Source organism: Artibeus jamaicensis, unplaced genomic scaffold, assembly GCF_021234435.1.
Source record: "Artibeus jamaicensis isolate MK-2021 breed Jamaican fruit bat unplaced genomic scaffold, CSHL_Jam_final contig_1879, whole genome shotgun sequence".
NCBI classification, from domain to species: Eukaryota; Metazoa; Chordata; class Mammalia; order Chiroptera; family Phyllostomidae; genus Artibeus; species Artibeus jamaicensis.
In genome coordinates, this window is record NW_026521383.1 from 96229 (window position 1) to 119585 (window position 23357).

A 23357-nucleotide genomic window follows, 5' to 3' on the forward strand; every position below is an offset into this window, starting at 1 on the left:
CCCCGCCCCGTCTCCCCACCTCCCTCCCATTCCCCCCACACAGTCCTCATCCCTGAGTCTTTCATACTTGTTCTTCAAAATCCCTTCCCATTTTTCCCCTTAAATTCCCTTCCCTCTCCCCTCTGGTTGCTGCCCACTTGTTCTCTATTTTAGTGTCTTTGTTTTTATTCTATTTGCTTGTTTATTTTGTTAGTTAGCTTCCTCTTAAAGGTGAGATCATATGGTATTTGTCCTTCAATGCCTGGCCTATTTCACTCAGCATAATGCTTTCCAGTTCCATCCATGTTGTTGCAAAGGGTACTAGCTCCTTCTTTCTCTCTGCTGCATAGAATTCCATTGTGTATATGTACCACAATTTTTTGATCCATTCATTTACTGACTGGCACCTAGGTTGCTTCCAACTCTTGGCTATTGTAAATTGTGCTGCTGTGAACATTGTGGTGCATAGGTTCTTTGAAATTGATGTTTTTCAAAGAACCTATGCACACACCCTTTTTTTCTGATAGTCATCTTAATCTTGATACACCCTTATTAATATTGTTTCATCTGCTATTGATAGTGAGATTGTGGAAGGAGTTCTATTTGCAGGTGTGGGTTTGCTTCTTGAACTCTGTAGTTTTGTTCAGGCAGTACGTGCACTACAACACACAAGATGTGTTGCCACAATAACCCTCAAACAGTGACATGGAAGGACCCATGAAAAAACCCAACTGCATGCAGAAATTCAACATAAAAGACATAAATGTCATCCCCAGAACATTAAGTTCAGCTAATCAAGGAATCTGCAACACTGAATCTCACAGGCCTCCCAACACAGAAGTTCACACCACCTAGTCAGAAAGTCCAAACAGATCAATTTAAGAAACAGAAGCCAAAAAATGTTGTCCCACTAACCATGGGAAAGGAAGACACAGCTCCAAATCAAAAGGAAAGGAAGAATCCTCAGGAAGAATTCTAAATGAACTGGAAGTAAGTCAACTATCAGATACTGACTTCAAAATAATAGTTATAAGGAAGCTAAATGAACTCAGCGTGAATGACAAAACCTAGAGGGAAATTAGGAGAAACTTCTTTGAAAACTGTATCAGCATAGAAAAGGACACAGAGAATATCAACAAGGGCCATGAAGACATGAAGAATAGACTTTCTCAATTAAAGAACACAGTACAAGTCATCAAAGGCAGGCTGGAAATTAGGGAAGACAGAAATAAGTGGAAGCACATACCATGTTCATGGATTAAAAGAATTTGAAACATCAAAATGTCCATGCTACCCCAGAACAATAGATAGATTCAATGCAATCCCTATTTAATTACCAATGACTTATGTCACAATTTTATGGAGTCATGTTTTTTCTGTTCTTTCACATCACTAATTGCAGTTTAACTTTCATTTAGTCTGGACTTTCTTCCTAACTCTCAGTATTTCAAACATTTCAAAAATTTATATGAAGCCATACAACCCTGAATAGCTGCAGCAATTTGGATCAAAAAGAAGAAAACAAAAAGAGCTGGGATCACCATATCTGACATCAAAGTCTATTGCAATGCAACAGTAATGAAAACAGTGTGGCCCTGGAGTAACTACAGACACATAGATCAATGGAACAAAGCAGACATCCCAGAAGTTAACCCATGTGTCCTATGGTCCAGCAATAACCGACCAAGAAGGGAGAGGCACAAAATGGAATAAGAAAATGCTTATCAACAAATGGTTTTCAGAGATCCACACAGCTACATGCAAAAAAAAATGGAACTCCACCACCAACTCACTTAATACAGAAAAATAAACTCAAGACTGATAAGGCTAACATACAAGTCATCATTCCACTAAAGCCCTAGAAGAGAACATAGGCAAGAAGCTCTCAGTCCACACAGCAACTGTGTCACTGATACATCCAAGATAGCAAGGGACATAAAAGAAATGAATAAACAAATGGGACTTCATCCAAATAAAAAGCTTCTTCATGGCTAAAGAAGACATTAGCGAAATGAAAAGGGCAACAACTGTTTGCCAAAATACGGGAAATTTATTTGCCAATGATATCTCAGACAAGGCTTTGATCTCCAAAATATATACACAACTCACATGACTCCATATCAGGAAGACCAACGATGCATTTCAGACATGGGAAAAAGACCTGAACAGACAGCCCCCCAAGGAGGACACACAGACAGCACCGAGACATATGAAACATGCTCACCATCACTACCTCTCAGAGAGATACACATTAAAACCACAATGAGATACCACTTCACACTAGTCTGAATAGCCATCACAAACAAATCAAGAAACAACAAGTGCTGGCAGGCTTGGGAGGAAAAGACAACCCTAGTGCACTGTTGGTGGGAATGAAAACTGCTGCGGCCTCTGTGGAAAAGAGTATGCAATTTCCTCAAGAATCTGAAAATGGAATTGCTGGGATCATACCCTAAGGATCCTGAAACACTAAGTCAGAAGAACCTATGCACCCCAACTTCACAGCACAATAATTTACAATAGCCAAGTGCTGGAAACAGTCTTGGTACCCATCATTAAATGAGTGGATCAATAAACTGTGGGACATTTACACAATGCAGTACTGCACAGCAGGAAAAAAGAAGTACCTCCTACACTTTGCGACAACATGTTTGGAACTGGAGAGCATTACGCTAATAAGTGAACAAAGCAAGGCTGTGAAAAACTGATACCGTATGATCTCACCCATTAGTGGATCCTAATTAACAAACCAACAAGTAAGTAACATATCACCAGAGACATATATATTAGAAACAAATTCAAACTAACCAGAGGGGAGAGGAGAGGGATATTACGTAGGAAAGAGGGGAAAGGGTCATAAATGAACATATATAAAGGACACATGGACAAAGCCAAAGGGGGATGGCATTGAGAAAGGATTTGGGGGAGGGTGAGTTGTTGCAAAGCTGTGGTTTGAAATGGAGAAAATGGTATTCCAACATCAATACAAAATTAATAAAAATTAAAGAGATCAAAACTGTCAAGACCAAGAAAAACGTAAATATCATAGTGTCTATTACTACAAAAAAAACATGCTTCCTACTATTACTATTATAAAAAGGATTTTCATTTTATCCTCATTTGTAGCTGAAGGAAGAATTTGGGCTCCAGATTCCTCTGTATATGGATGGCACTGTGGGACAGGGAAGAAAAAAACACTGGAAACCTTGGTGGAAACCACAGATTGAGTATGGTCATGGGCAACAGAGCGTAAACTCTGGGTCACGGGTTTGGAGACCCTTATGTCATAGCTCTCACCTCAGTGTAACATGTGTTAGTGTCAGTGGCCTGATGCACCTATCACCTGTCTATCCAGGTAGAGTTAATAGTACAACCCACTGACAAACTCCACCAGGATGTCTTCACTGAAACTCTACAAAAACAAAGGCACTACCAGGACAGTAGGCATCAGAAACATTCCAAATGACCTCTGTTTCATCCTTAAAGCAGCCTTGGCCAACTGATACACTTCATAGGACTCAGTGACGTTGTTCCTGGCAACCCTGCTGAAGTATAAGCAGAATTCAATGACCTCAAAGTCCAAAATCAGGGAATGACTGAACACTGGGTTAACTACCTATTTTAAGACATCATATAGAGAAGAATAAGGTGACATCCCCTACCTGGGTATATTACAAAGGTTTATTCTGACCTCTGAACTCACAACTTGCAGAGAAATAATCCAGCATTTTAGCTTCTCTTCATTTCTGTGTACAACACCCCCCAGCCACAGTCCATGGGGGTCATGTAGAAGACTCAGAGGTCTGCAAGGAAATTGCAGCTGAATAACCCACCAGAAACTTGAGCTGGTAGAAAAACAACAAAACACTAAAATGTCAATGCTCATGTCAACTACTGTGAAGTGTAACAGTTTTCACTAATATTCTTTCAAGTATGTGACTGTCTTTTTCCCATTCAATAGAGCTGGTGGGAAAAGTGGAGGTCTTGTTACCTATGAGAATGCAATTGTAAGATACTTTATAAAGAAAAAAACTAGGAGAGCTCTGAGGGCGATGTTTGAGCGTACGTGGTTGTCCCTTTCAAGTCTTTTTGGGTTCCTGGGTTTGAAGAATGCCCCAGATCAGCTCTCAACTTAGAACAAAACTAGACGGTGCTGTTGGAGTAACGTAAAACTGTCCAACTGGATGTTGTAATTGGTCTCCTGAATTAGCTCCTGGATGATGTCACCCTCTGATTGCTGCAAAGATAGAGCTGGGTCACAGACAGTAAACAGCAGGGACACTGCATGCAATCTGTGGGCTTCTGTAATGGCAGGCCTAGTAAACAAGTCTATAAGTACTCAGAGAGAATATGTACAGTCAAAGTACTGAAAACGTAGAGGAAAACACCACGTCCACATCTAAGAATAGTGCAAGAAAGAACAACTGTGGAAAATGACAACGTTTATACTGTACCATGGGGATGAACAGAGCCACCACTCCAAATGTGCAAGGATTCAACGGGTTGCTATGAACTGTGAAGTGAAAATTTGCAGAAAGTATGCAAAATTCTCTTTGTGCCCATATTGCTGTATAATGTGCACAACCTTCTATGGAGGTGATGTGTAAAGGTGGTGCTGTACTGAGACAAAGGATATTGCTACTGCAGCTGAAAGTTGGTATTGGTAGGAAAAACAAAAAAGGAAGCAAAGTCTAAATGGACATGTTATAGAGTAAAGTGGACCATAATTCTTTTTCTACTATTGGTTGAAATATGTGAAGAATGTCACTTTCCTGTTCAACAAAGCTGCAGAAAAAGCTGGAAGTCCAGAGTCCTAAGGGCATGGGATTGAGAAGCACTATCAAAACCATCTCTGGGACATGCTGGGAAGAAAGATGGCGACGGAGTAAGATGGAGCTGATGCTAGCTCCTGTACTCATGGGTGAAAATCCTGGCAGATCTATAGGGAAACAGCACAATAAACCATCGGTTACCCAGCATTTATGAAATTAAAAGACCAGAGATTGTGACCGACGTTGAAACACCAGACGGTGGCAAAGTCAGCTACTGGAGCTGGGTCTCACACGGCCCCTGTGCTGCCTCCAGACTAACAGGCCTGGGAGCCAGGGAGTCAGGTACGGGAGCCGGACAGTCCAAGCCCCTGTGACTGTCCTGGGAGACAGAGGAGTCAGGAACCGGAGCGGGGACATTCTCGGTCCTAGTGCTGATGCCATAGCTACTGGCCTGGGCAACAAAAGGGTCAGTTGCAGGAGCTGGGACACCAAAGGCCCCTGTGACGCCACCATAGAGGCAGGCCTGGGCCCTGAGGAGCCAGCAATGGAAGCTGCCATAGCGACAAGACTGTACGCCAGGGAGTCAGGTACAGAAGCCGGGACTCTCCAAACCCCTGTGATGCAGCAGAGGAGCCAGCTACGGGAGCCGGGACGTTCTCAGCCCCTGTGCTGCTCACATAGTGACGGGACTGGACTCTGGGGAATCAGGTACGGGAGTTGGGACATTCTAAGCCTCTGTGCCACTGCCATAGAGACAGTCCGGGAGTCACGTACGGACGCCCCAAAACCCTGTACGCCCTGGCAGAGAGAGCCAGAGACGGGAGCCGGGACATTCCCAGCCTCTGTGCCACTGCCTTAGTAACGGGCCTGGGTGCTTGAGGAGGCAGCTACTAGAGCCGGGACATTCAGCAGTGGTAGGCGACCAACGCAGGGACCAGCGCGAGTGTAGGTGGAGACGAAGAACATCAAGAAACTTCAAGGAGTCTGCACCACTGAACTTCTCAAGGATCATACCACAGAAGTTCACACCATAAAACCAGGCTTTCAGAACAGATCAATTTTAGAAGCAGAGACTAACAAGAAGAGTCTCAAACAATGGGAAGACAAAGAAACAATCCCCAAATGAAAGAAAAAGCAGAAACTTCAGAAGGAATGTTAGATGAAATAGACGCTGATCAACTATCAGATAGTGAATTCAAAGCACTGGTTATGACGAAGTTCAAAGAGCTCACAGTGAACTACCAGAAACTACAGGGGAACTACAATGATCTCTCTGCAAACTACAGCAACATGAAAAAGGAAATGGAAACTATCAGTAAGAGACAAGAGGAAAAGAAGAATACAATTTCTGAATTGAAGAACACAGAAGAAAGTTTCAAAAGTAGGATAGATGAAGCGGAGGATAGGATTAGTGAGTTGGAGGACAAGGTAGAAAGCATCTCACACAAAGAGCAAGAAAATGAAGAGGCTCCGAAAGAATGAAGACGGATTAAGAGAAATGCAAGACAGAATACTGTAGTTGAAACAATAATATCCGAAAAAAAGGAATAAAAAAAGAAGAAGAAAAAAGAAAACATATTTGAATGAGTAATGAGAGAAAATTTCCCTAATTTGATAAGAGAAAAAGTCTCACAAATCCAGGAATCACAGAGAGTCCCAACCAAGAGGAACCCAAGGAAGCCCACTTCAAGACACATCATCATCAAAATGGCAAAATTCCAAGACAAAGAGAGAATCTTAAAGGCAGCAAAGGAGAAAAAAGAAATAACATACAAGGGAGCCCCAATAAGGTTAGCTACTGACTTCTCAATAGAAACACTCCAAGCAAGAAGAGAATGGCAAGAAATATTCCAAGTAATGAGAACCAGAGGCCTACAACCAAGGCTACTTTACCCAGCAAGGCTCTCAATCAAGATAGATGGCCAAATAAAGAGCTTCTAAGACAAAAGAAGCCTAAAAGAATACGCCTCCACCAAACCAGCTCTACAAGAAATACTAAAAGGACTGCTTTAAGGGAAGGAAGGATAAGAGGGAGACAGAGAGGAACACAGGTACAAAAATGGCAATGAATAAGTACCTATCAATAATAACCTTAAACGTAAATGCATTAAATGCTCCAATCAAAAGACACAGAATAGCTCAATGGATAAGAAAGCATGACCCACACATATGCTGCCTACAAGAGACCCACCTCAGGACAAAAGACCATCACAGACTGAAAGTGAAAGGCTGGAAACAAGTTTTCCAAGCAAATGGACCAGAAAAAAAAAGCTGGGGTAGCAATTCTCATATCAGACAAAATAGAATTTTTAAAAAAGGCCATAAAGAGAGACCCAGAAGGTCACTTCATTATACTTAAGGGAAGAATCCACCAAGAAGACATTAACATTGTAAACATATATGCACCAAACATAGGGGCACCCAAATATATCAAGAAAATCTTAGAGGACTTCAAGAAAGATATTGACAGCAACACAATCATAGTAGGGGATTTTAACACCCCACTATCAAAAATGGACAGATTTTCCAAACAAATTATCAAGAAAGATATTGTGGCATTAAACAACACCCTAGATGAAATGGACTTAACTGATATATATAGAGCTCTTCATCCCAAAGAAGCTAAATACACATTCTTTTCAAATGCACATGGAAAATTTTCAAAGATAGACTACATGATAGGACAAAAGACGAGCCTCAAAAAATTCAAGAAAATTGAAATCATACCAAGCATCTTCTCTGACCACAAGGGACTGAAATTGGAAACCAACCCCAAAGGAAAAAACCCAAAGCAACCAAAAACATGGAGACTGAATGGTATGCTATTAAACAACGAATGGGTGAAAAATGAAATTAGGAAGAAATCAAAAAGTTTCTGAAACAAATGAAAACGATCTCACAACAACCCAAAACTTATGGGACACAGCAAAGGCAGTCGTGAGAGGGAAGTTTATAGCATACAGGCCTACCTAAAGAAGATAGAAACATTTCAAACAAACAACCTAACCCTACGCCTGCAAGAACTCCAGGAACAACAACAAAGACAGCCCAGAGCAAGCAGAAGGAAGGAAATAACCAAGATTAGAGCAGAATTAAATGACATAGAAACTAAAAGCACAATTGTAAGGATCAATGAATCCAGGAGTTGGTTCTTTGAGAAGATAAACAAAATAGACAAGCCTTTAAGTAGGCTCATCAAGAAAAGAAGAGAGAGGACACAAATAAACACAATCAGAAATGAAAGAGGGTAGATTACAACTGATACCACAGAAATAAAAGGGATTGTAAGAAATTACTATGAAGAACTGTATGCCAAGAAATTTGAAAACCTAGGGGAAATGGACACATTTCTAGAAAAATACAATCTTCCAAAACTCAGTGAAAAAGAAGCAGAAAATCTAAATACACCAATAACAGCAAAAGAAATTGAAGCAGTAATCAAAAAACTCCATCACACAAAAGCCCCAGACCACATGGTTTCACGGGAGAATTCTACAAAGCATTTAAGGAAGAGCTAACCCCTATTCTCCACAGACTATTTCAAAAAATCCAGAAGGATGGAAAACTCCCAAATTCTTTTGATGAAGCCAGCATCATCTGAATTCCAAAACCAGACAGAGACAAAACAAAGAAAGAAAACCAGGCCAATATCGCTGATGAACATAGATGCTAAAATCCTCAACAAAATATTGGCAAATCGCATCCAACAATATATCAAAAAGATCATACACCATGATCAAGTGGGATTCACCCAGGGATGCAAGGATGGTTCCCCTATCCTGACATGGGGAGAATGTTCTCAGTCTCACTGGTGAATTCACAGCACTTGTTATCATGACCACCTCTCACAAAAGTGAAAAGCTGAAGCACTCTAGCAAATTACGGTCGTTATACCATAACAGGAGATCACATGAGGACACAGCTACTAATCTGCCCATTGCACAAAGGTTTCCTATGGTCTGCGAAGGGAAAGTGTACAGGAAATGCCCATCATTTTATTTTGTCCCCATTTTGCTGTATCATGCCCTCTTCCTTCTAGAGTGGTGATGTGGACAGGTGGTGCCTTACAAGGACCGGGGACGTGTCTACTGCAGCTGAAAGTTGGAACTGATAGACAAAACAAAAACAAATGCAAAGTGTAAATGTACACGTTCTACAGTGAAATGGAACATGCATCTTTTTCTACTATTGGTTGCAATACGTGAGGAGTGTCATTTTCCTGTCCCATGAAGCTGGTGGAAGAAGTGGACGTGTGGAGTGTCATCTGCATGCGATTGTCCGTCAGTGTATGAAAAGCACTGGGAGTGCTGTTAGGAAGCCATTCTCATATTTAAGCCTAGTCCTTGGTCCTCTCAGGTCTCCTTTCACTCCCGGTTCTGGAGAATACCCAGCATTCTCCAGAATATTCTCCAGTTGAATAGCTCTCAACTTAAGTCCACCTCTGGATGGACAGTGTGGTACTGCTGCATGTCACCCTTTCCGAGTAGTAGTAATAATGGAAGGGCTCATTGAGCAGCTGGTGGAAGATATTACTACTGGTAGTCTTAAAAAGTACCGTCGGGTACTGACAGGCTAGGCATCAGGGACCTTCCAAGAATCTCTGCTCCCAGCTGACAGCATACCCCACGAAGGTGTCAACAGTCTATTAGCACAGAGGGAGAATTTGTCTAGTAGCATGCCTGAAATCAGTGCAAAATGTTATCCTGTCTGCATCTATCAACAGTGAAATGCTGAGTCGCACTGTGAAATTACCATCTTTGTTTGATAACATGGACATGAATAAGGCACAGCTACTAAACTTTCAGATTATAATGATTTTCTATGGTCTTTGAAGGAAACGATCCAACATTTTGCTTTCAAAATGGTTTCCATGCTCTCTGAAATGTCAACAGACAGACAATTATGTCAAATATGTTAATGCATCCAATGTTTTGGGGGTTTTTTTTGCTTATTAGAAATCACCTCTCTGTATAATGTTGAGCACACTTGAAGAAGTTCAAGGCCAGTTCATCTTCTACTCATCAAAATACGTGTTACATTTAGTTACACAATGGAAAGGATCAAAACGGAAGAAGGAAGATGGGTTTTCTCTTTGTTTTAACCTATTTGAGGCCAGGACTTCTATCATACAGCAACTTATTTAGTAGGTTTGGGGTACAGATGAATGTGGGAGTGGGTATGTGAAAACCTTCAGGACCTACGTTTGAGTCTTGATCATGATCCCACTTCTGTCATTTCAGGGCTCTTGGACTGTCTGCCTCTCAGCTCAGACCTATAAGGGATGGTATCCCCAGCCTGCTACACTTGTGGCTTTTACTGGCTGACGGCATCATTGAACCCATCAGCCAACTGTGCTATGAAGGCCTCCTTGGACTTGAGCAAAGACTGAGCCCTTTACTGCCCTAGGTGACATTGCGGGTCTGTCTGGCCATTGCCTCTATCTGATTCCCACCACAAATTTTGTTCCCCACACCAGGCAGTCCTTAAGTAACTAGTTATGATTAAGCGAATTCAGTGATGTGGGTCTCACATCCATATAACCAGTGTCCCTAGAGTGACAGGGGACTACATATAGAAGCACAAAACAAATTCTGTGTCACAACATTAGAAGGTGGCCATGTATATAAGCAAGGGAAGGAAGCCTGAAAAGACAGGAGCCCTGAGACACTCTCAATTCTAACAGTTTCTGGAATCGTCAAAAATCCAGTGTCTACTCTATACACCACCCAGTGGGGTCCTATGTTATGGCAACACCAGAAAACTTTTACATCCTTGGGACACTCTGGTGAATTTTCTGTAGCACTGATGAAATGGAACCTGAAGTCAATCACACAGCATGTCACCCAGCAGTGAGAGCCTGCATCACTGTTGTAAACAACTTGCACTGTTGGAGAATGTCTGCAAGGACTGCACCTGACTGTTCAGCAGTGTGTCGGGACAGCTAGTTTAAAGCAAAACCAAAAGAACCAAACAAGAAAGGTAAAGAGAAAATATGCTTGTTGTGTACCCTAAAATAAAAGAACATATTTTCCTAATATGTTTATTCATACCATATTTTCTTTCTAAGGTACTTGAAAGTACAGGGGAAGTGAACGTCCAAGGGGTTTTTATACTTTTCCTGTTGGACAGTGTAGAGAAAATCATTGAACGTCCCTGGGGGAGACCTTATACTGAGTCGGCTCTGGGGCACTGGAATATAACCTTCTTGTCATGAGTATGGAACCCCTCCGGGCTAGGTCTCACCTCAGGGAGGCACTGTCTGCTGTCATTGGCCTCATGCATCTTCCACTTCTCCGACAAAGAAGAGTAATTCAACTCTTTCACCAAAACCATCAAGATGTGACTGTCACAAAGATGTCTGCATCCTGGCTTCTGGGAGTTCTTCAGACCAGGTCTACCAAGGGCTAGGCCTCTGGCTGACACAGGCACTAGCCCTTGAGCAAGTTCTTCCTGTAACTCTGCAGTGAGTCTCAGCTCTGCAGGTGGCTCTGGAGCATCAGAAAGAAACAGATTTAAACACATACCTGGTTTTCACTTGCCTTTCCAGGGATAGGAATGTTCTTGGTGCCTTTTAGGGAAGTCCTGCCCATGAAAAAACCTGTCCTAGATCATCACCCGGACTTGTACTTCCCTCACCTTCTGCTCTTACATCCAGGGGCTCAGGATACTCCAGATCTACACAAAGAAGGTGGGCCTCGCACAAGACCAGCTTCAGATGGAAGAAGGACAAATGTAGGGGCTCTCCAAACTCCTGGACCTGGACTGGCCAGGGGCCCATTGGAGAAGACTTGGCCCTGAGGAGATACAGTTGGGCAGCAGAGTTAGGGTCTGGAATCCTATTTCAATGCACCATCCCAGGACAGTCTTGTTTGGGAGGGGCTTTTGTTCATGCCCATGTCCAATCAGGGAACACCCTGATGCCAACCTCGACCCCTGTATGGATGACTTTAGAGGATCAGGCCTGGGAATGCAGCAGGCTTGTCATGGAGACCCTGTGAGGCTTTTCTTTCCAATGGCATTTCTCCTCAAGGTCTATACACTGCCTAACCCAACACTTGATGCACATGCTCATCTACACTGAACTTAGCAGGAGATTGCTGAGTAAGCTATGATCACATCTCCTGTTTAGAGCCTGGGATGGTGGTTGGGAGAGTTGACTCTGAGGAGAGGCAGGCTGAGTGGGAGTGGAATGTGATGGGGTTTGGCCCCTAAGGCAACATGCAGCCTGGCTTCCTTCTGGTTGTATGAGGCCAGGGACCCCATCCAACATTCTCTTAATTCTGTCCTCTGGGGATAGAAGCCACTAGAGTACAGGTCTCCCTTTGAAATCACATCTAGAATATGTCCTTGGTGGAAGAACCTCCCTGCCTAAGCCAGTGTGCTTCCAAATAAGGGAGACCTTTCTTCCTACACCCAGCTTTGTATTTCATACCTTGAACCATGTCCATTGACGTTATTATTCAGTAGGTCTAGAGGTGTCCCTACGATGCTGATTGTATCAGAACCAATGGCTGAAGGACAGGACCTGAAAAAGATACTGATTATGACTGATTGATTCACTGAGTAGAACTGAGGGTCTGGGTTTGTGTCTGCTTCATTCTTTGAGTTATGCTTAATGCTTCTAATGGGACCTACTTGTACTTGGTACTTCATACAAATGGTGGAATAAATGAAGTCCAACCAGAACCATCCCAAATATCTCAGTTGGCCTGGATTCTCCTGCTACTTCCAGAGATTCCTAATGTGGCAATATCAAAGATAAGTGCAAGTGTCCATGAAATATTTTCCCTAACATCTTGACAGATAGTTTTCCAAGCTCAGAAATGACACTGTGCATGATGGATGAGGCAGGAGACTTTCCCAGGTGGACAGAAAAAGAAATTGGCATGAACTGCCACAGCACATCCAGAAGCCTTTCTGCAGGGACAGGTGCCAGGTGAAACCTATGTGGATTGTTCCCTCCATAGTCCCCGTGACAATATTATGAGGTTTGTCCTCTGTCACCCCACATTTCAAAGAGCTAACTCGGGCATAGGGAGATGTGCTGACATTTCTATGGCACTCTGATTGCAGCAGGCAGAATAAGAGCTGTGCGGAAAAGATGGCACTTGCTCACCAAGTCAGCAGATCACCCAAGAGCACTAGGGCTCGGGAGAAGGATGGCTGCAGGGTCCCGAAGGTAGACAGGTGGGAGAAGTTTCCACCCTTCATCGCTGGAGACACGAACTCCGCCAATATCTTCATTGTGCCTCCCTGGAGGGCCCGCAGTCGGCAGGGTTCTGTCAATTTCAGTGTCAACTCAGATGCACCCTGTGTGGGACCAGGACAGTCATCAACTCAGTGGCATCATTATGAACCAATGGGGAGGAATGAGGTATGGAGTTCATCCAAAATTGCCAGGACCATCAGGGACTTGTGCAAGAGAAGAGTGAGGAGTACCCATATTCAATAGGATTTTATCAAGTTGTTTTAAAAAGAGAAAATTACAGCAGAAGAGGGGAAGTGTTCGTGTGAACACGTATAAAGGAAACATGGACAATAACAGGGGGGGGTGGAAAAGGAAGGGAGGTAGGAGGGTGGGAACTTACTCTAAGGGCTTGGTGTTTTGGCTGGGATGGGAGTAAAAGACAAGAAAGTGTACTTGAACAATTAAAATTAAAAAGAGCTGCAAAAATATTTCAAAAAACGTACTATCAATTTTTAGTGGAATATGGGTATTCATTTATTAGTTTCTTAGACATTTTTGTAAGATAAGGAGTGACATATTTCCATAGACAGCATCTTAGGAAGAGCTTTCCACCCAGGAAACAGCAAACAGACTGTCATTACAACGAAGAAATCACACAGGCTCGTGCATGTCAAATAGCTGGTGAATGGCATGCAGGTTAGAAGTGAGAACTGTCCAAAGCTAGTGATGCCTGGCATTTCCTCTTAGCTACCGGAGACGCATCTGTTCCTGACATGGGCGGAAGTGGTGGGGGAACACCATCTCTCCCTATGTGGGAAGTGTGCATGATGGACACACACAGCCTATGAAAACCAGTGATTTCCAAAACAACACTTCTTTTCCTCCCTCGCACATTAAAACTCACTTTGGGATGCAGAAACAGCATTGGGACAAATGCCTGGTGACACCTGACTGGAGAAAGCTGGTCACCAGGCAGGACTCAGAGTCTGACTCACTTAGATCCCATTTCTGTGGATGGACACACACTGACAAGTGAGTGGAAGTGTGCTGGGGAAAAAGCAAAACCAAAACGTACCGGGACCGCCACAGACACATTATAACCGGATTGGCAATGTTTTCATTATTTTCCTTTTAAATTGTTGTTCAGTTACAGTTGTCCCTATTGTCCCCACATTGCTCTAAAGAACAACGAATGAGAAACACTCACGGGGTGCAAGGGAGCAGCCTTTATCACAAAAGTTCTGTTGGCACTGTAACACTAGTTTTCCTTTCGGAATCTGGATGTGGTCACTAAAAGTTTACGTGCGCATGTCCTTTCAGCTGAGGACAGTGCAGGTAAACATTGAGGGCTTAAGAGTATCACCCAACTTCCACATCTGTGGAAGCCCTGGAGCTTCAAAATATGCCTCTGAGTATGAACTGAAGGGGAAATGTTAAGGTGGAAAGAGTTCAGTGATGTGAGTCTTAGCCCAATATGACCAGTGCCCTTAGAAGAAGAAGGGAAAAGACAAGGAGGCACAGACTAGATTGCATGTGACACAGAGTCAGGGACAGCCATGTATGAACTTGGGAGAACCTTTCTAAAAGAACTCGCCGTGCCCACAGCCCCACTTCTAGCTTTTAGTCTCTGAAATTGTGAAAAATTAAGTGTCTGCCCTTTACATCACTCAGGGGGTCCTATGTTATGGCAACCTCAGCAATACTCCAGACCCTTGGGACACACTGAAGTGATCTGGCGGACTGCTGACATGGCATCTGAGGTGAAGGACACCATGTCTACCAGCACTGACAGGCTGCAGAGCTGTGGCGAACACCCTCCATTATTGGAGACTGTCTTCAATGACTGTTGTACTCACTGCTCTGCATAGTAAGTGGTCAGGTAATTTAAAAAACAATGAGAAAAGATTAAGATAAATACAAATATGCTTGTTGTGTATCATGACAAAAAGATCTTTCCGAGTATTCGGGTTACAACAAGTATTTTACTTCTAGTCTCCCTTCTAGGTGGTGGGAGAAAATGAAGTCCATATTCCTGTGTATCCCATTGGCTGTGGGTCAGTGTTGGGAATGCCACTGGGTGCCCCTGTGGGAGTCCCCAAATTGATCCTGCTCCTGGACACCTGAATGTCATCTTTTGGTCTCGGATGTAGAGTCTCTCCCGACCCAGTTCTCACCTCAGAGCAACATATGCTGGCATCAGTGGACCAAAGCACCTTGCCCTTGTCTAGTGCAGTAGAATGGTTAAATCCATTGACAAGCTCTTCCAAGATGTCTTCATTCAAACTCTACAAAGACAAACCCCGTATCAGGGCAGTAAGCATCAGAAACCTCCAAGCAACCTGCGCATCTGTCTTAAGGCCGCCCTGACAAGGGTGTCCATTCTAGCGTGACACAGTGAGGACATTCCTGGCAGCCCTGATGAAGGAGATGCAGAACTGAATCATGTCAAAGTCCAAAGTCAGTGAATGGCTGACTGTGGAAACAACCTCCTTTATAAGATAGTACAGATGTAAATGAAGTCAAATTGTTTAAATTGGCCAAATTACCATGGTTTGTCCTGCTCTGTGAACTGAAAAGGTGCAGAGGAATGATCCTATATTTGACTATGTCAATTTTGTGTACAACACCTCTAATCCAGTGTGATGATGTGTAAGATCTGGAGGCCTGCAAGGACAGTAGAGCTGACTACTCAACCAGAATTCTGGGGCTGCTAGGAAAATCAATGAAAAGAGCAAGATGCTCATGTTCACCATCTCTACTCTGAAGTGTAACATTTTTCATGAACATTCTCACAAACATGTGAGGAATGTCTTTCTCCTGACTTATATAGCTGGTGGGAGAAGGGGAGGTCCAGATTCTTCTGTGCAGGGGATAGTGGAACACTTTAGAAAGAGCACTGGGAGGGCCATGAGGCAACCATCCTCATATTTGAGCTTATATGGTAGGTCCCCTCATGTCCCCTCGGCTTCCTGGGGGTGGAGACTCCCTGGGCCAGCTCTAACCTGAGCCTGTTGCTGGTTGGTGGTGTAGGTCTGGTGCACCTGTACCTTTACCTTGTAGATGTTATGGTCCTTCTCGTGCACTAGCTCCTCAAGTATGTCATCATGGGAGCTCTGCAAAGACACAGCCGTGTATTGAGCCAGGAGTCCTCAGTAACGTTCCATACAAAATGCATCCCTGTGTAATGGAGACCTAGCAAACTAGTGCACAGTCTATGAGTCTATGAGGAGACGGTGAGGCTGTTTCTACTCACACTGCTGAAATTACAGCAGAATGGCATCATGTCAAGGTCTAACAAGAAAATCACTGAGAAAAATTACCTTCTCTACAGGGTAATATGGAGATATACGAGTCCACAGCTGCTGAGCTGCCTGGCTTAAAATGGTTTGTGTGTTCTGTGAGATGCCAAGTTGCAGACAAATAGTAACAAATATGTACATTCCTCCCATGTTGGTTTCTTTGTGGTTTTAGCAAAACCACCCTCTCTGTGTCATGATATGTAGACATGAAGATGTTCAAGCACAGCAGAGGTGATGGCTCCACAAGGTACATTTTACAGGAAGGTAAATATTCAAAACAAGTATAATGGAACAGCAAGATTTCTCTATGATTTTACAAATGTGAAGAATGGCTTTCTGCCCTACCAGAAACCTGGTAGTAGGATTGCAGGTACAGAGTCATTTGGGAGTGGGCATGTGAAATCCTCAAAGCCCCACGTTTGATTCTAGGTTATGATTTCACCCCATTCACCTCAGGGCCCTGGGAGTGGGACAGCTCTCACCTCAGCCCGGCACTGCATGGTGTTCCTGGCCTGGGGCACTGGTCCACTGTACAGGCCAATGGCATAAGAGAAGCCATCAGCCAGCTCTACGATATCCTCCTTGGACTTCTGCAAAGACCAAGCCCAGTAAATGGTCAGCTGCTGCCAGGGGCCTGTCTACACCTTGACACTGGAGCATGTTCCCACCACAATTTCTGTTCCCCACACCAGGAAGGCACAGAGAAGCACCTGAAAACACCTCCAGTCTGGGAAGAACTAAAATGACACCTTGAGGGCCCAGTGAGAAGAGGAGTTGTTTCCAACACTCACCTTCCCATCTTGCCTGCCATGACCTGCGGTATGACTTTGACAGTCCCTTCAGGTTTCTAGCACCTAACAAGCGTCTTGTACCAAGCATGAGCACCCTTTATCTGGAGTCCCTCCCCACCTCCAACACACACACATATATGCAAGAAGAGGGACAAGTGCTGGGATGCAGCCCAAGTGGGATCCCAGTGCTGCTAGCCTGGGGTGAATGCACCAGCCCTTCATACCCACCATTACCTGAGGGTGTATCCTGCCAAGTGGTGGGAGGTGGTGATGACGCCTGCCCTTGCGCCACCATCTAAAGCATGAGAAACTTTTCTCACTATCAACTTTCTTTGGCCTAGAGCCTCGAAAAACGGGGAAACAACAAACAGGCATCCCAGCCTCTTGACTGTCTACAGTCAACTGACCTGGATGGGCAGTTGTCTCTAGAATAGGGTTGCCTAGTTACCAGAGTTCTAATTTCTCTTGGGGGTCTGTCATAAAGAAAGTGAGGTCACCCCTTCAAGGTTCTATGACCTGAGCCTCTTCCTCCAATCAGAGCCTCTCAATGTCCCGTGGAAGATGTTGAGTCCTCACCCTCCACTCTCATGTCATCTCTGTATCTGTACACTGACAGTGAACACAATCTTCTCCACAGGTCCCTGGGAACATATTAGGTCCTTGGTTTGGGGGACAAAGCTTAGTTCAGAATTCCTGTTTCTCACCAGTTTTGTGTCCTGAGGAAGCCTTTGGGCTTTCAGGGCCTCCCCAGTCTCCCAGGTTTCACATTGAGGAGAAAACCATTATCTAAGGGCATCCTCAAGTATGAATGACATAATGTCTCTTAATGCCCAAGGACTGACATCCCATGAATCTGATGTTGAAAAACAGAGGTAATAGAGTTACAAGAAAGGCCTTGGCTGCTGTAGATCAGTGGCTTGAATGCGCACCTGCAATCCAAAGTGTTGCTGGATCGCTTCCAAGTCTATGACGCATGCATGAGTTTTGGTCCAGGTCCTCAGTAGGAGATGCTTAAGAGTCAATCACACATTGATGTTTCTCTCCCTTCTTTCTCCTTCTCTTCTCATCTCTCCAAAAATAAATGAATACAATCTTTTATGAAAGATTTACAAGGACATTTGGGGCATATTGTGGAACATCGATCTGAACTGGCCCAAGGACAACCTTTTGAGCTTAGGAACACAGGGTCCAACTAAGCCTGATTTTAGGTCTGCACCTTAAGGAGATGAAATTACAAAAAGATCAGTTATTATCTTCTACATGCATAAAATCTTCCAGTAATCTTTTGTTAAACTTAAAAGCAAACCAACTGCCTCATGTTATTTTTTGTGTTAGGAACCTTCACAGTGGCTTCTAGTAAAATATCTGTTCAAATCTCTGCCCATTTTATTTATTACTTTTTAACATTTTTTTACTGGTTTTCAAGTACACTTTTCTACCTTTATCCTCCCAACACCGCCCACCAACCCATACCTCCTCAACTCCTTCCCATGTTTACACCCCACTGGTATTTTATTGCATCTAAGCTCTTTTTATTTTAAGTGTTGTTCAAGTACAGTTTTCTGTCTTTTACTCCCATCCCAGCCCACACACACAGCCCTCCCCTCTTTATTCCATATCCATCCACCCTAGTGTTTGCTCATGTGTCACAAAAATAATCTCAAGGTAGACAAAAGACTGAAATATAAGCCATAACACCATTAAAATCCCAGGGAAGAACATGGGCAGGAAAATCTCAAATACTTCACACAAGCAGCTTTTTTACTGATATTTCCCCAGGAGCAAGGGACATAAAGTAATGGATAAACAAATTGGATCTCATCAAAATAAAAAGATTCTGCATGGATGAAGAAAACAGTATTAAAATAAAAAAAAAAGGACCAACTGTATGGGAAAAGATACTTGCCAATGATACCTCAGACAAGGGTTTAATCTCCAAAATATATAAAGAACTTATACGACTCCTCACTAAGAAGACAAACAACCCAGTTAAAACATGGGAAAAGGACTTCAACAGACACTTCTACAAGGAGGACATACAGAGGATCCAGAGACACATGAAAAAATGCTCACTATCTCTGGCTATCAGACAGATGCACATTAAAGCCACAATGAGATATCACTTCACATCGGTCAGAATGGCCATCATAAACAAAGCAATAAACAACAAGTGTTGGAGAGGTTGTGGAGAAAAGGGAACCCTGGGGCACTGTTGGTGGGATTGCAGACTGGTACAACCACAAGCAAAAACAGTATGGAATTGTCTTAGAAAACTACAGATAGATTTGCCTTTTCAGCCTGCAATTCCACTGCTAGGATTAAACCCTAAGAAAACTGAAACACCAATCCAAAAGAACCTACACACCTCAATGCTCATAGCAGCACAATTTACAATAGCCAAGTGCTGAAAGCACCCTAGGTGCCCATTAGTAAATGAGTGGATCAAACAACCATGGTACATTTCCACAATAAAATTCTATGCAAGACAAAGAAAGAAGGAGCTCCTGAACCCTTGAAGCAGCATGGGTGGAACTGGAAAGCATTATGCTGAGTGAAATAGGTCAGGCATTGAAAGACAAATACCATATGATCTCACCTTTGACAGGAAGCTAAAGAATAAAACAAACAAGCAAACAGAATAAAACCAAAGACACTGAAATAGAGAAAAGGCCGACATTGACCAGTGGGGAGAGGGGATGGAATTTCAGGGGAAAAGGGGAATAATTTAGAGGAACGAGTATAAAGGACACATGGACAACAACTAAGGGGGGGTGGAAATGGGAAGGAGGTGGGGAACAGTAGGGAAGGTGATCTGGGGATGGGATTGAATGATAGAAAACGGTACTTGAGCAACAATTTAATTTTTAAATATGTGCCAGAAAAAGAAATCATAATAATCACCTTAAATGTAAATGGATTCAATGCTCCAATAAAAAGACATAGAGTAGCTGAATGGATAAGAAAACATGACCCAAACATATGTTGCCTACAAAAGACCCACCTCAGAACAAAAGACCTACACAGACTGAAAGAGAAGGTATGTAAACAAATTTTCCAAGCAAATGAACGAGAAAAAGAAGCCAGGCTAGCAATACACATATCACACAAAGTAGACTTCAAAAACAAGGCCATAAAAAAAATAACCAGAAGGACACATCATAATACTCAAGGAAAGAGTCCAATAAGAAGACATAATCATTATAAACTTATATGTACACAACACAGGAGCACCCAAATACATAAAGAAAATTGTAGAGGAATTCAAGAAAGATGATAGGCAGAAACACAGTTATTCTAGGGGGTCTTAAGCCATCCCCCCTTCAAAAATTGACAGATATTCCAAACCGAATATAACCAAAAATATTGTGGCACTGAAAAACACCCTAGATCAAATGAACTTAACTCATGTATAGAGAGTCTTTCATCCCAAAGCAGCAAAATACACATGGCTTCAAATGCACAAAGAATATTTTCAAAGATAAACCACATGACGGACACAAAACAAGCCTCAACAAATTCAAGAAAACTGAAATCATATCAAACAACTTCTCAGACCACAAGGGACTCAAACTAGAAAACAACCTCAACAAACACATGCAAAAAACACTCAAAGACATAGAAATTCAATAGCATGCTATTAAACAATGAATGCATCAAGAAAGAGGTCAAGAAGGAAATCAAAAACTTCCTCAAAACATATGTAAAGAAATTCACAACCACCCAAAACGCATGCAACATCGCAAAGGCAGTCCTGAGAGGGAAGGTAACAGGTATACAGGTCTATCTGGAAAAAAAAAGAAAAGAAAAGAAACATTTCCAATCAACAACATAACCCTACACCTACGAGAACTTGAAGAACAACAAAGACAGCCCAGGGCAAGTAGAAGAAAGGAAATACCCAAGATCAGAGCAGAATTAAAATACATACAGACTAAAGGAGTGATTCTAAGGATCAATAAATACAGGATCTGGTTCTTTGAAAGGATGAACAAAATCAACAAGCCTTAAAGCGAGGCCATCAAGAAAAACAGAGAGAGGACCCAAATAAACACAATCACAAATAAAACAAGAGAGAGTACAAGTGACACCACAGACATAAAAAAGATCCTAAGAAATTTCTATGAAAAGCTATATGCCAAGAAATTGGAAAACTCAGGTGAAATGGACAAATTTCTAGAAAAACAGAATCCTCCAAAAGTGAATGAAGAAGCAGCAGAAAGCCTGAACAGACCAATAACAGCTGCTGAAATCAAAACACTAATCAGAAAGCTTCTCACACACAAAAGCCCTGAACCACATGGTTTCACAGGAGAATTTTACAAAGCATTTAAGGAAGGGCCAACCCCATCTTTCTCAGACTATTCTACGAATTCCAAGAACATGGAACACTTCCATACTCTTTTTATGAAGCCAGCATTATCCTAAACCAAAAACCAGAGAAAAGCACAACAAAGAAAGAACACACAGGCCAATATTGCTGATGAACATAGATGATCAAATCCTCAACAAAATACTGGCATTCACAACACCAATACATTAAAAAAAATCATACACCATGATGAAGAGGGATCCATCCCAGGAATGCAAAGATAGTACAAGATTTGAAGATTAATAAATGTAATACACCACATTTTAAAAAATCAAAGACAGGACTTCCGCCAAGATGGAGGTGTGGGTGGAAACACTTTGCGACCTCGCTCAACCAAACCTAAAAACAACAAAGTTTTAACAACAATAAATGCAACCAAACCACACAGAAAGTTGACAACACGGAGTCTGAAAATAGCAAACCACACAGCTAAACAGGTAAGAGTAGCAAAGCCAGTACCAGAGCGGGTTGGGCAGGGAAGATCCCCTGAGCCAGGCAGTACACAGGCAATAGGGGGCTCGGATCTTAGGTGCAGGGTAGCTATGGGAGGACTAGGGAAGAGGTGCAGCTGGCTGTCTGCGGTTGGTCGCGCATTTGCATGCAGATAAACCAGTGAAAAGGTGAGCATTGAGACAGATTGCACAGGCCCTGGCGCAGGACTGCGGGCTTGCACATTTGCACTCAGATAAACAGGCAGGGGGCGAGCAGTGAGGCAGACTGGGCAAGCAGAAAGGACCACCATTGCTCCCTCTCTGACCCCGCCCCAACATAGAGCATCACACACCAGGGACCTGGGTGGCCCCGCCCTGGTGAACGACTAAGGCGCCTCTCCTCATACATCACAGGCACAACCTGATAAAAACATGGCTCAACAAAAACTTAGAGCCCAAGAGCCAATAAATCTAGCGATCAAGAAATAGCCAAACTTTCAGATGCACAGTTCAAAACACTGGTGATCAGCATGCTCACAGAACTGGTTGATTTTAGTCACAAATTACAGAAACATATGAAAGCGAAACTAATGGAAATGAATGGTAATGCACAGGAAACCAATAGTAATGGAAAGGAGACTGGGACTCAAATCAAGGGAGCAGACCAAAAGGAAGGAAAAAATGACCAAACAGAAAAGAATGAAGAAACAAGAATTCAAAAAAATGAGGAGAGGCTTAGGAACCTCCAGGACATCTTTAAACATTCCAACATCCAAATTATAGGGGTACCAGAAGGGGAAGAGGAACAGTCACGAGTGGAAACCGTATTTGAACAAATAATAAAAGAGAACTTCCCCGTTCTGGCAAAGGAAACAAACTTCCAGGAAATCCAGGAAGCTCAGAGAGTCCCAAAGAAGTTGGACCCAAGAAGGAACACACCAAGGCACATCATCATTACATTAGCCAAGATTAAAATCAAGGAGAGAATCCTAGAAGCAGCAAGAGATAAGGGGACTGTCACCTACAAAGAAGTTCCCATCAGACTGTCAGCAGATTTCTCAAAGGAGACCTTACAGGCAAGAAGGGGCTGGAAAGAGGTATTCCAAGTCATGAAAACCAAAGTCCTACAATCAAGATTGCTCTCTCCAGCAAACTTTTCATTTAGAATGGAAGGGCAGATAAAGTGCTTCTCAGATAAGACCAAATTCAAGGAGTTCATCATCACCAAGCCCTTATTATATGAAATGTTAAAGGCACTTACCTAAGAAAAAGAAGATAAAAAAGATGAACAGGGAAAGGACAGCAAACTCAAGTTATCAACAACAATACCTAAAACAAAAGCATACTAAGAGGACAGCTAGATCAGGAGCAAACCATAGAAAGAAAGATCACGTGGAGGATTAGCAACAGGGGAGTGGGAGAAGGAGAAGGAAAGAGAAGGTACAGAAAATAAGTAGCACAGACAGTAGATAGAAAATAGATAGGGGGAGGATAAGAATCCCTCCCCCACCCCCCCCTCTCCCCCACA

General features: G+C 42.9%; 1 protein-coding gene across 1 annotated transcript in view; it reads right to left on the reverse strand.

Moving 5' to 3' along the window:
• The window catches only part of LOC119044118 (uncharacterized), a 76534-nt gene extending 58339 nt beyond the window's left edge, over window positions 1–18195 (reverse strand). Inside the window, exons 1-8 of the mRNA XM_053672062.1 lie at window positions 17959–18195; window positions 16721–16828; window positions 15942–16052; window positions 15114–15224; window positions 12868–13061; window positions 12184–12276; window positions 11350–11545; window positions 10995–11237 (exon numbers count right to left, since the gene is read on the reverse strand). Coding sequence (XP_053528037.1) covers window positions 10995–11237; window positions 11350–11545; window positions 12184–12276; window positions 12868–13061; window positions 15114–15224; window positions 15942–16052; window positions 16721–16738 — 966 coding nt within the window. The 5' untranslated portion in view covers window positions 16739–16828; window positions 17959–18195. The remainder of the gene's footprint in view (window positions 1–10994; window positions 11238–11349; window positions 11546–12183; window positions 12277–12867; window positions 13062–15113; window positions 15225–15941; window positions 16053–16720; window positions 16829–17958) is intronic.
• Between the last annotated feature and the right edge of the window lie 5162 nt (window positions 18196–23357).